The sequence below is a fragment of the Embiotoca jacksoni genome, unplaced genomic scaffold (genome assembly GCF_022577435.1).
Source record: "Embiotoca jacksoni isolate LCO1_2020_lvr unplaced genomic scaffold, fEmbJac1.0.p SCAF_42, whole genome shotgun sequence".
Lineage (NCBI taxonomy): Eukaryota > Metazoa > Chordata > Actinopteri > Embiotocidae > Embiotoca > Embiotoca jacksoni.
Window position 1 is genome coordinate 1912261 of NW_027185395.1, and position 14501 is coordinate 1926761.

General features: G+C 40.9%; 1 protein-coding gene across 2 annotated transcripts in view; it reads left to right on the forward strand.

Annotated features, from left to right (window-relative positions):
• The first annotated feature begins 2425 nt into the window (after positions 1 to 2425).
• Positions 2426 to 14501, forward strand: part of ccni (cyclin I) — a 21397-nt gene continuing 9321 nt past the window's right edge. The window contains exons 1-2 of one of the 2 annotated variants that reach the window (XM_069168925.1): positions 2426 to 2657; positions 5014 to 5173. In XM_069168925.1, coding sequence (XP_069025026.1) covers positions 5060 to 5173 — 114 coding nt within the window. In that variant the 5' untranslated portion in view covers positions 2426 to 2657; positions 5014 to 5059. Of the gene's footprint in view, positions 2658 to 2724; positions 2990 to 5013; positions 5174 to 14501 lie in introns of those variants that run through there. The other variant, XM_069168926.1, reaches the window with a different exon arrangement.

The following is a 14501-nucleotide window of genomic DNA, read 5'->3' on the forward strand; positions in this document are numbered from 1 at the left end:
ATGCAGTGCTTTTTCCACTTTCTACAATCTATCTTGAGCAATACAGAAGTCCTTTCATGATAAAAAAAAAAAAAAAAAAGGAAGTGGTTTGGAGTTTCCCCAGGTGAAATCTGTTATTACTGCTGTTATTCCCTCTTGTGATTCCCCCACAAAAGTGTTAGAAAGTTCTGTGTAAATTGACTGAAAGGCCTGAAACCACCTCAACTCTCAAGAGACAATTAATAAAGACCGGTTTTAAATTGTTTTTTTCCATATTTATCAAAACAATTCTCTGGTTCAAGCTCCTGTCATGTGAAAATCAGCCAATTTTTCTCTGTTTTTATGACATTTTCAACTTAATATAGATGTTTTGAAGTGTTACTTTTGAGACACAGATGGTAATTTGAAGTTATTTTATCAGTTGGTAGCTCTTAATAATAAAGATGGTAAATGTAGGAGCAGTCTGTTTAGTACATAATGAGAATATTGGTTATTCGTAGGCAATAACTAACATGATCCGTTGGGCACATAGAAAGAAAATACTTCCTTAGAAAATATAGTTTCTCATCAAACACCTAACTAACTTGGTTTTTGTTTCCGTTACATGACCGGCCTGCATTTGCTCCGGTTCTACCGGGGTGACCGCTCGGAGCCCCGCCCACTTCCCTCAGCTGGGCTCCGGTGTCAGATTTCCTCCGGTGGACGCCTCCGTCCTCTGACCGAAAAACAACAGCCTTTAGCGGGGCTCTGTCTGTCAATAAACGGCTTAAAACACGCAAAAAACATCTCCCACACGACCGGAAGTCCTCCGGTTCGTCGAGTTCATTGATTGTAACCGAGGAAGCTAATGTTAGCCACGGCTAGCTCAAGTTCACGGATTTTGCAAAATACACTTTAGTACTATTTTAATACGTTTCTGTACGAGTTGCGTCGAAACTGTGTTAAAAATAACAAGTAAAGAGATTCTTCGACTCGTATTATCCTTTATTAATTCGGTTTATAGAGAGATTAATAGAGATTAAGTCGACGTTTGACTCATCTGTTTCTCCTGCTGTCCGATTTCGTTTCAAGTGTATCGAGAAAAGGGAAGTAGATGTCAGTAAATCCTCCGGTGTACTTCACCTGTTACCGAGAGTCAAACCGACATATCTGTTGTCCTCGGCTGGTTATTCCTTCGCGTCTTCTGTCTTGTTTTGTCCTCCTTTCTCCTCTTCTGTCTTGTTTTGTCCTCCTTTCTCCTCTTCTGTCTTTTGTTGATGTTCGCACCGGTCACGCCCACTAGCTGACGTCACATGGAGCCGAGCTGCAGTCTCCTTCTTTCGCGTTCAACCGCACAAATTAGAGCCTGCAAATAATGCACTGGTATCTTTTCTCCTTATTTTGAAACAATATAGTTAACCCATGTGTACATGAGATCGATTACCAATCTTTAATCCACCGATAAATGTCGCTGAATGGAAATATCGCCCGTGTATCACATGAGACGAACCCCCTATGACGGACGGTTCTGTTAGCGAATCAGCGAGCTGCATTTTGATCGGTTCAAATAGTCCGCCCAAAATCGGACCCTTTGATTGGCTTGTGGCTGCACGAAGTCCTGACGCGACGCAGCGTTACGTCATTACGACTGCTTTATTCACCGTCTTCAACAAACTGTGAAATATCAGAGGAAACGAAGCTGAACGTCGGAAATAAAATGCGAACAACATACGGAAATGAGTGACATATTGTTCCTGATACCAGGCGTGTAATTCTGACCCGGTTGTTGTAAAGTGAGATGAGTTCTTCAAGCAAGGTCTATCTGCTGTAGAGGCCACACATTCAACCATATATCAGTATTTACTGCTTTATTGAAGAACAACCACATTCTCCTAAATATAATATATATCAAAAACACCCGCCATGAACTGAACACTCCTCAAACTCCTCATGATGAATGAAGCTCTGCAGATCTTCTGAAGACCACCAGAGAAAGTCACAGCGACTTACAAAGGAAGTTCAGGATGCTTCGTGTTCCTTGTTTGTTCTTGTGAATATAAAGTCCTGATAACAAGGTGTCTGAGGCTTACAGCTGTGTCTCTGGGCGCTGAACGTGGGTTTCTGTTACTGGACAGGTTTGTCGTGTCCATTTTAATATGACTTGAATTGTTTGCCTGGAGCTGAGTGTCCTGTTCATTTGCGTCGTCTTGTGTATTGTTATCTTTTTGTAGGTTTTATACGTAGTTCTTTTTTCTTCACATGTTCGTATTAAATCCATATATATATATACATATACATATACATATATATATATGTATATATATATATATGTATATGTATATGTGTGAAATATACTGCACTGTAATATAACATATGTTCATAAATCATGAATAAAATGGGACTGTTGGACAAAAAAGGTAGGATTGTTTTGTCCAGCGGTCTCCTTCGATGTGGGCGGAGTCTATCGTCCACTTCCGTCCCCCGGTCCCCTCATCGGAAGTAGACGGATCTGTCTATAGTCCGGTCCTTTTTTGTATTTTTTTTACAACAACCCCTTTTTCCCACCACATAGCCCCAATGGAAGCCACAATGGACGACTAAACCGAAGTGCGGGTACCCGACTCCACCCCGTGTCTTCATCCTCGAACCGAGTGGACCGGATGAAACCCAACTGTGGTTTTCTCCGCTTCGCAGGGGAGGTAAGGGCTCCGTCTATTTACTGGATCCGAGTTAGCCATTTAAACGTCCCTGCTGTGTGGTTATCGCGGCCATCGCCTTTTACACTTCGCAGCTCTTTTCACGAGACACCGACCGAGACTAGTGAGCGACGTCTCCGGCATTTTCTCTGTCAAACACGTAGTAATGTGTACGAGTTGTTTGCGACACGGTGGAGACGCTCGGCTGTCAAATTAGCCCGCTCCAGGGAATAGTCGGGTCCACGGTAACGGAACCGCTCGGTGCTGTGGAGGCTCCGGGTTTGATAACGAACACAGAAGAACCAAGCGGGTCATCAGGACGTCAACGATGAGAAGTTAGTTGGATTTCACTTCATCACTCTTTAGACGCTGACTGATGTGATCCATGGTGGACCTTCTTAGTGTGGAACAGCTTCTGGGATCTATTACAAACAAACAAACAAACAAACAAACAAACAAACAATCAGGACCCCGGGGTTTCCTCTGGCAGTTCAATCACAAACAACACAGGAAAGCAGTAAAAACACTTCTGTTTATTATTTTACGAAGAAATTTCCCCTCGGGGATTAATAGAGTACTATAAAATAAAATAAAAATATTTTCATATTAATTTTTCAGGCTTTGTGAAGGAAGTGTTTCAGCCAAACTTTTTTTTTTGTTTAAGTTAAAAGTTCTGTCTGATAAATGATGTAATAAAATAATAAGTAATAGTGTTACATGGTCATTGTGTTATGCACCAAGACCAAGGTTCAAAGGTGACATCAGTAAATGTCTTGTTTTGTTGATAATAACATTCATAATAAACTTGCTAATTTGCAAAAAATAATTTGTAGAGCAGCTTTCATACTAGAAATGCAGCTCAAAGTGCTTCACAGCAAGAACATCACATGCAGTATTTGACATACAAATAGATATAAAGGAACATTTAAAAAAATATAGAATAAGAAATGAGATGCATGAGAACAGATAAAATGCATGAAATTAAACGCAAATAGAGTTAAAATATAAAATAAGCAATATCTATTTTAAAGTTGCAGGAGAGCTTCAGGATTAGCAAGTTAAAGGCTGGTGTAAAGAGATTTTTGCCTAACTACCAATCCAGATATTCATTTTACTGCCATGTGTGACAAAGACGGTTCAAAATGATTAACAAATTTCCTTTAATGATTCACCTGACTTTGTCGTGGCAGATCTAATAGTCTGCAGCCAGTCTGAATATCAATATTATGGAAGCACATTTAATCCTAAAAAGTAAAAAAATAGTTATGTTATACTCGTAATAATCATCCTCATAGATATATGATATATGATGGTGCAGAAATTCAGACAGTTCAGAATTTGCCTGAGAATTGTCAGGTTCGTACGTTTTCTTATGAGGCTGAGTAGCAGAGAGAAACTGTTAATTGCTAATTTTGCATGCATCATTTTCCAAATGCAAATATTTATTTGCTTAAAAAAATCAGGGCTAATGTTATAGCACTACACAGTAAATAGAAAATGCATGTAAGTGTCTGGTTGAAGCCAATGCAGAGCCGTCCAATACCAGTTCTGGCCGCTAGAGGCTGGCGCCAAGGAAACCTGTTGCTCCAGTGGACTGCAAATTTAATAAGCGTCAACTTCTCTCCTGAAATATAAAGTCAACACATTTTTCCCACAAGTCACCATGGCGTCGTTAGTTAAATTCACTCCTTCTGATCAATGTTCTGGTGGATCTTCAGAAAATAATTCCATAATTAATCAGATATTACACCTCAAACAGAGCTATGTTTGGTTGATTGACATGCCTGGAGGGCAGTTTTTATTTTTTATTTTTTATTAAAATCATTTTCCAAATCGATTGAGAATAAGCCAGACAATTTCATATTTACATTTGTCTTAGGTCATCCGTTTGCCATTTGTCACGTGTATCACTGACTCATTCAACCTCATAAGGCCTCTTAAAAAATTTATTAAAAAGACAAAGGTTTCATTTTTAATTATCCATCCAGCTGACTCTGGTAAACAACCACCTTGGGTAAGTAATATCCATAAAAGCGTCCTACACTGCTGCGTCCTGGACATCTCTTTGTCTGCTCCCTCACAAGTGGAGGGACAATTTTCACGCATCATCACTTTTTGTCAGTCAGTTGCATCTTACCAGTGAAGCTGCACAACTGGATGCAAATGTGCCGACACTTTTAACACACACATTTTAATCCCTTATAGGTTTCCCTGTAAAGATGTCCACTCCAGAAAAACCTTGTTCTCTGTTACTCTCGGAAAGCAAATTTGAAACTCGCAACCGCAATTTTATTGGTATTAAAACACTGCTGCGTTTCCAGGATCGTGTGAGGTTCTGATCTGCCTTGTCGTCCTGCAGGTAGCTGTATCCAGTGGGGAGGTAGGCTCGACCCGGGGAGGACAGAATGAAGTTCATCGAACCCTGGGGACGCCAGAGGCTGTCTTTTCTCCTGGAAAAGGCCGCCTCTAGGGAAGCCAAGATGTGGAAGGTCTACGTGCCAAAGAAGACCTCCTCACAGGTGAGAGCACCTCTGATCATCAGTGGAACACACACAAAACGCAACTAAACACCTACAAAACACATCTAAACACCTACAAAACACATCCAGACACCTACAAAACACATCCAGACACCTACAAAACACATCTAAACACCTACAAAACACATCCGGACACCTACAAAACACATCTAGACACCTACAAAACACATCCAGACACCTACAAAACACATCCGGACACCTACAAAACACATCTAGACACCTACAAAACACATCCAGACACCTACAAAACACATCCAAACACCTACAAAACACATATAAACACCTACAAAACACATCCAGACACCTACAAAACACATCCAGACACCTACAAAACACATCTAAACACCTACAAAACACATCTAAACACCTACAAAACACATCTAAACACCTACAAAACACATCCGGACACCTACAAAACACATCTAGACACCTACAAAACACATCCAGACACCTACAAAACACATCCAGACACCTACAAAACACATCCAGACACCTACAAAACACATCCAGACACCTACAAAACACATCCAAACACCTACAAAACACATATAAACACCTACAAAACACATCTAAACACCTACAAAACACATCCGGACACCTACAAAACACATCTGGACACCTACAAAACACATCCAGACACCTACAAAACACATCCAGACACCTACAAAACACATCCAAACACCTACAAAACACATCTAAACACCTACAAAACACATCCAGACACCTACAAAACACATCCAGACACCTACAAAACACATCTAAACACCTACAAAACACATCTAAACACCTACAAAACACATCCAGACACCTACAAAACACATCCAGACACCTACAAAACACATCCAGACACCTACAAAACACATCCGGACACCTACAAAACACATCCGGACACCTACAAAACACATCTAGACACCTACAAAACACATCCAGACACCTACAAAACACATCCAGACACCTACAAAACACATCTAAACACCTACAAAACACATCCAGACACCTACAAAACACATCCAGACACCTACAAAACACATCTAAACACCTACAAAACACATCCAGACACCTACAAAACACATCCAGACACCTACAAAACACATCTAAACACCTACAAAACACATCTAAACACCTACAAAACACATCCAGACACCTACAAAACACATCTAAACACCTACAAAACACATCCGAACACCTACAAAACACATATAAACACCTACAAAACACATCCAGACACCTACAAAACACATCTAAACACCTACAAAACACATCTAAACACCTACAAAACACATCCAGACACCTACAAAACACATCTAAACACCTACAAAACACATCTAAACACCTACAAAACACATCCAGACACCTACAAAACACATCCAGACACCTACAAAACACATCTAAACACCTACAAAACACATAAACACCTACAAAACACATCCGAACACCTACAAAACACATATAAACACCTACAAAACACATATAAACACCTACAAAACACATCCAAACACCTACAAAACACATCCAAACACCTACAAAACACATCCAGACACCTACAAAACACATCCAGACACCTACAAAACACATCCAGACACCTACAAAACACATCTAAACACCTACAAAACACATCTAAACACCTACAAAACACATCCAGACACCTACAAAACACATCCAGACACCTACAAAACACATCCGAACACCTACAAAACACATCTGAACACCTACAAAACACATCCAGACACCTACAAAACACATCTAAACACCTACAAAACACATCTAAACACCTACAAAACACATCCAAACACCTACAAAACACATCCAAACACCTACAAAACACATCCAGACACCTACAAAACACATCTGAACACCTACAAAACACATCCAGACACCTACAAAACACATCCAAACACCTACAAAACACATCCAGACACCTACAAAACACATCTAAACACCTACAAAACACATCCAGACACCTACAAAACACATCCAGACACCTACAAAACACATCTAAACACCTACAAAACACATCCAGACACCTACAAAACACATCTAAACACCTACAAAACACATCTAAACACCTACAAAACACATCCAGACACCTACAAAACACATCCGAACACCTACAAAACACATCTAAACACCTACAAAACACATCCAGACACCTACAAAACACATCTAAACACCTACAAAACACATCTAAACACCTACAAAACACATCTAAACACCTACAAAACACATATAAACACCTACAAAACACATCCAGACACCTACAAAACACATCTAAACACCTACAAAACACATCTAAACACCTACAAAACACATATAAACACCTACAAAACACATCCAGACACCTACAAAACACATCTGAACACCTACAAAACACATCCAGACACCTACAAAACACATCCAGACACCTACAAAACACATCCGAACACCTCCAAAACACATCTGAACACCTACAAAACACATCTGAACACCTACAAAACACATCCAGACACCTACAAAACACATCCAGACACCTACAAAACACATCCAGACACCTACAAAACACATCCAGACACCTACAAAACACATCTAAACACCTACAAAACACATCTAAACACCTACAAAACACATCCAGACACCTACAAAACACATCCAAACACCTACAAAACACATCCAAACACCTACAAAACACATCCAGACACCTACAAAACACATCCAGACACCTACAAAACACATCCAGACACCTACAAAACACATCCAAACACCTACAAAACACATCTAAACACCTACAAAACACATCCAGACACCTACAAAACACATCTAAACACCTACAAAACACATCCAGACACCTACAAAACACATATAAACACCTACAAAACACATATAAACACCTACAAAACACATCCAGACACCAACAAACTTTGTCCTCCATCCCTGACTTCTCCTTGGTTGTAGTGCTGAGAGCTGTATTGGTTTACTGCTTTTTAATTTCCCTGCAATATGAATTTGTAATAAACCTCCATAACAGTCTGATATCAGACTGATCCAGAAATCACCGATCTATCTGCATGGGTTGCCATGGTAACGACGTATGCGCTACGCTGGTGATGCAGCTTTTCAACTCGGAAGCCGCCGGCACAGAAGTCTCAGCAGACCGTTGAGTTCAGCTTCTGTCTGTGGACCTTCCTCGTCCTCGTCCTCCTCGTCCTCCTCGTTCTCCTCCTCGTCCTCTACAGCACCAAAACATAAACTCTCTGACGGCCAGATGTTCAACTACAACCAGCTGATCTGGGAACAGTCAGTTCGTTACTTTTCATGCTCACCACAAATATTTTGCTTTTATTCAGCTTTTACGAAACCGTATCGTTGTAGGGAACAATGGTGCTGTCTTATAATTGTTAAAAAAAAAATTTAAATAAAAAGAGAGGAGCCGAGTCTGCCGTGTGAAGGTTTTGGTTTTTAAATGATCCGTTTTGTGTTTCTGTTGTCAGACAACAGAGCGAGAACAAACCGGCGACGGGATCATGCCTTCTACACGCTACACGTTAACAGCTCGGTCGCCATTTGAAATGAATCACAGAAAAAGAGACGTGACCGTAGAGACGTTACCACGTTACCGTGGAGACGTGACATTGTGAAGCTCCGGGAACCCCGCGAGTCACTGAGCGTGTGCGTTTCAACACGTCTGTCAGCACACGTCTCGCCCAGCTCACGTCTGGAGTTGCGTCGTCCTGGCGTGACGTCACCGAGGAGTCGTTTCATCACTTCCTAACTACGTGTTTGAGTTTCAGACTAATTCAGTTCCTCTTTCAGGATTTCTTTCTCTGTTTACTGTCTACTTTCTTTCTTTTATTATTATATTTTTTTTAACCAAATTTCAGCTTTGCTTTAGTTTCAGCTCCATTTTTAGTTTTTTTTTGTTAAATTAAATAGCAGAATATTTATTATTATTATTGCCTCTTAAATGTAAGTTGATTAGTTAAACGAGGAGAAGCTGGGTGTCCTGAACCCGTTCAGTGTGTCGTGGTGACCCGGCTCTCTGTAACCGTGACGCTGTGCTAGGTTTCGTTTCCGCGGTAACACATTTTTGTGACATGTCACAGCAGTTCTTGTTTTTCCTGCCAGTGGAGGTGTTGTGGAAGATGTTGTTCAGAGTGTTCAGGTACGCCCAGAGAGTGGTTGTCATGGTGACATAACATCACCTGGTTACACAGCAGGCCCATAAGTATATGAACTAAAGCTGAAGTAGCTGATATTAAAAACAGTTTGATTAACATTTAAAATCAGTCAAATGTAAAGATTATTAGGTTTCCTTTTCTTATGAATGAGTGAATGTGAATCTTTTTGCAGCTGATTGAACAAATGTGTCATCTGTTCCATCTATTCTTCATCACTGATCCAAAATATTACTGGATTTTTTTTTTATTATTATACGTCACTTACCATCTTAACGCCTCAGCGGTCCGTCCGTCCGTACGTACACGCGTCCATCCGACGCTCGTCAGTATCTCAGAAACTCTTTTAGTAGATTTTCTTTGAATGCAACAAAAACGTTCACTCAGACTCGAGGATGAGGATTCAAAGCTATATTTATTTATTTTCATTTAATTTGATTTGTTTTTGTGTATATGGTCTGCATGTGGGTGTATTTATTCATTTCTCTTATTTTTTTTAATTTGTTCTTATTGTGTGCACCTTTAATGCTGCTGTGACGACTACATTTCCCCACTGTGGGATTAATAAAATCTATATCTAATCTGATTAGATGTCAGGGGTTAAAGGTCACTAACTATAACTCAAGATGCAAATTATGACAAAAACACAACTGCCTAACAGGATAAAATGAAACAATGACATTTTATATCCAAAAGCTGAGCATTCAAACACGTACAAGGATTCCTCCGAAGTCTTCACTTCATGTGAGTGTGGACAAACATGACGGTTGCAGATCCAGGTGGTAATTCTTCTTCTTAAAACATCATCTGTGTACAGTAGCAGACAATAAGCACGTCTTCCTCCATATGTTCATGTATTTATGCTGCATCTACTCTTCTTCTGTAGTCGTCTCCCAGAACTTCGACTTGCAGCAGCTCACTCGATCGGAGCCTCGGCTAATCGTGCTAATCGTGCTGACAGGATTGATCCCGAGGAAACATGTGGCACTAATCACTACATGAGAAACCAGCAGTGCTGCATTTATATTTTATATTTATAGAATTCAGAAAATAGACTTTTTCTTTTGATGGATGCTGAACCGATTAAAGTCTGTCAGCTGTCACTGGTGTAAGAAATGTATTTCACTTTGCTCACTTATGTCCTCTAAAGTCCACAGACCGATATGTCCTCTGAGCACGGCTTTATTTATTTATGTCGTTGGGCTGCTCCATCGACCTGCACTCTGTTTGCTTATGTCGTTATTCAAGGCAAATGAAATTAGCAGGCGGGATAATCGGACTGTTAATCCAGATCTTCTTCACATCACCGCTTTAACTGGGTCAGCAGTCGCTGCTGATCTGAGCATATAAAGACTGCTGAGAAACACAGATGAACCTGACTGCAGTAGGAAAACAACTGATGTCATCCATGGTTTTAAGATGATAATGCAGAGGCGACAGGCGGGCAGTAAATGAGACGGTTACGACTCTTATCGGCGCCTTTGGCCGAGTCTGCGGGCATGAAACTACTAGAAAGAGGAGAAAGAGGCAGCTGGTCTCAGCAGAGCTGCTGGATGGAAGCTGCTCCTCCTGGAAACCCTGCAGCCTCCATGGAAGAAGAAGAGCAACCGCCTGAGAGGCAAAAACCTCAACTTTCAGTAAAAAATAATAAATCAAATATTCAACGACGGGTACTAAAACTTCAAATCAACAACATGCAGTGATGGCGCTGATTCATGTCGTTAAACCACAGCAGGAAAATCTGACTTTTTATTTTAGTTCCATCCAGCTGGTTTTGTACAGATGGAGGGAAACGATTCTAACCAGGATTAAAAATAGTTGCCGTCGGCCTTCGATCTTTGTGAAAGGCGGTTATGTAACCGTAGTAATGGGCCGAGCCGGAGCAGAGCAGCACAGGTGCAATCGCCATTTAAAAATAATGCAGCGTGCTTCACGCTCCGTCTCTGATTTCACACTTCTCTCGCGGTTGGATGGAAGAAACCAGCTGATGTTATTCATTCACACATCTGCTGCTGAAGCTCCCATGAACTCCTCCACCTGCCTCGCGTACAATGTTTGTTGTTTATCAGATCCGTCTTGGAAAATACATCCTAATCTCAAAAAAACTTCCTGATTAAATAACGACCACAGCTGGTGTCATTTCATGTCCTCCTGGCAGCGGTAGTAGATTGAGGTGAAGCGGCTGCAGGACGCTGCTGTTTTGTGTGCTTGCTGACTCGCTGCAACTCGGCCATCGTTAAAGCACTTTGCTTTACCGGTCCTTTTTCTGCCGGGACGAGCTCGGACAGAAGAAGTCGTCGTGCAGGATCTTGTGATTATTCCCAAATCAGTTGACAGACAGCTAGAAGAGCTGCAGCTGCTGTGTTGGAGGAAGCTGAGAGTTTTTACCAACACACCTTGTGGAGGGAGTTAAAGGGAGAGGACTTGGACGAGGCCCAGCCCGGCCCGGCCCGTCTCTCTGGAGGAGTCCACTCTGGTCATGATGACCAATCAGGGACGAACTCAGCTGATACGACTCAGTGAAGGCGTCCGCCGCCCTGCTGGATGAATGAAGCACAGTCCAGAGACGAAGAGCTGAAAGAAGCTTCTCATCCAAGACGTCCAGCTGTTGGCTCGAAGTGGGCCAGTTTGTTTTTAGTCTGGACAGTTGAGAGCTCAGATGGTGTCAAGTAGCAGATTAGTTGGCCAACAGTGTGGGTTGAACTCTGACCTTTTGGCCTCTGCTGCCAACGTTACACATTCCAGCTGCTGAACCGGTGCTTTCAGCTCTCTGACCGACCAGAACAAACCCAGTCGTAGTTCTGACTGACAAAGATGAGTTTACATTTAGATTAAGAAAGAAGAACTATAAAGACCGTATGACCTGTTAGTCTCTCAGTGCTGCTTCATTGCGGCCCAGAAGATTGTTGACCAGCCAAATACATTCATCAGCAGGTTTAATTTTTCCTCCTCTGCATCGGTTCTGAAACTATCGTATGGGTCGTGTGTTGTTTTGCACACCTGTGATTGGTCGGTTGGTCCAATAGTGGAAGTTTCTGGTCGTTCAGAGCCAACTATTATTTATCTAGAAAGAAAAGTGGTCCCAGTGACGTGGGTTTGGACGCTGGTGATGGCGTCAGGATGGACCTCCCACGTAGCTCGGTTCATCTTGTTGATGGTCGCAGGAGGTTTTGTATGCAGACATCTCCAAACATTTGCGAATAAAACCAGAATTTTCAGCACTTGGGGGAAAATAGCTGAGCAGTAATCTGCAGCTTTACTGACACCAACGTTTGAGTCCCGTCTTCACCGGAGATCACCAGAGAAGCTGCTGGTGTTTTTCTGTCGATGAAAATAATTACAACATGTCAGAAAGCTGTGATTTTAGTAACATTTTCTACCCTTTTATTTGGTCAGTTTATCAATTTAGAGGCAAATATGTCAAACTAACTGATTTTAGTTGCATCACTCAGAAGGCTGTAACTTTAACGAATTTCCACTGTTTTCTATCTTTATCAGAAGTTTCTGTGAATACTGACACTTTCCATTAATGTGCTCTGGATTTGAGGGCAAAACAGTTCTATAATTCTTTTCCAGTTTTTAATCGGCGCCTGGTTGGAATGCGTAACTCCCAAATCTATAACAGTGTTATGTTCGTTCTGCAGTGATTGTATTGTTAACTTGTGTTTAGGTTGAATGGCATCCTGTCATACTCAGGTCTTTATATACACACACGTATGTATGCGTGTAGTTTTTCCTGGTCATTGTTTCAGAGTGAAAGCCAGCTGAGTTTACAGACCAACATGTTGTGAAACCCTCTTCATGCAGTGGAAGATCTTCATGCTGCTGAATTCTGTCAGATGTCAGCCGGTGAACAGACGGAGTTCCTGGGAAGGTTTTAGGGGGCAGATCTGGTTGCAGGTTGAGATCCCGTTTGTTCCTTCAGTAGAAGTCTATCAACCTCCCTGAACATCTTTTCAACAATTCAGATATGACGTCTCTGATAATTCACAATCACACTTTGGGGATGTTTTGATGTCAACATTTAGCGTTGCTATGACGAACCGGCCATCGCAAGTCAATGGAATAATTAGATGCCATGTTGAGGACAGAATAACGAGAGCTCGTGATCAATAAAATATGTTTTGTGATCTCAATAAAGTGTTTTCCACTGTAAATAATTAACTTATGATCATAAAAAAGTGGTTTCAATTCATCGGTGTAAACACTCATACTTTTAACGACATCATATTGTTCCACCACAGCACAAATATTTAGATGTTTGGTACTTGTCATTGTCAGTCATTTATCTTTATATATTTCAGTAACAGTTTATTATTTAAGTGTATTTATGTCCTGTCTGCGCTGGGCAATTAAAGGCAAAAAGAAATGGATTCTTTTTTTAAACAGTTTTAAACAAAAGTGTATCAGTATTATTGAACTGGTCGGCTTGTACGGCTATAATGTCATAAAATTAACGAAACATAATCAATAATTACAATTAGTTGTATGACAATTAATGGTCTATTAAACTTTCATGATCATGACAGTCTTAGAGACAACTATCTGCTTCCTTTAGAATTCATAGAAAAATCTTCAAACAACTCAGATCTGCAGTTTCACTGTTTCTGAGCCGAGATAAGATGAAACCTCTGAAGGGAAAAGAACAAAAACAAATAGAACCTGAGCCTGAAGGATCGTCTATTAAACACCGCTAGACTACTCCAGAGCATTGTTTACCGTGTTGTTTACTGTGTTGTTCACCGTATTGTTTACCGTGTTTTCACTGCATTGTTTACCCTGTTGTTTACCATGTTGTTTACCGTGTTGTTCACCGTGTTGTTTACTGTGTTGTTCACCGTGTTGTTCACCGTATTGTTTACCGTGTTTTCACTGCGTTGTTTACCGCGTTGTTTACCATGTTTCTAACCGTGTTGTTTACCGTGTTGTTTACTGTGTTGTTCACCGTATTGTTTACCGTGTTTTCACTGCATTGTTTACCCTGTTGTTTACCATGTTGTTTACCGTGTTGTTCACTGTGTTGTTTACTGTGTTGTTCACCGTATTGTTTACTGTGTTTTCACTGCGTTGTTTACCGTGTTGTTCACCGTGTTGTTCACCGTGTTGTTTACCGTGTTGTTTACCGTGTTGTTCACCGTGTTGTTCACTGTGTTGTTAAC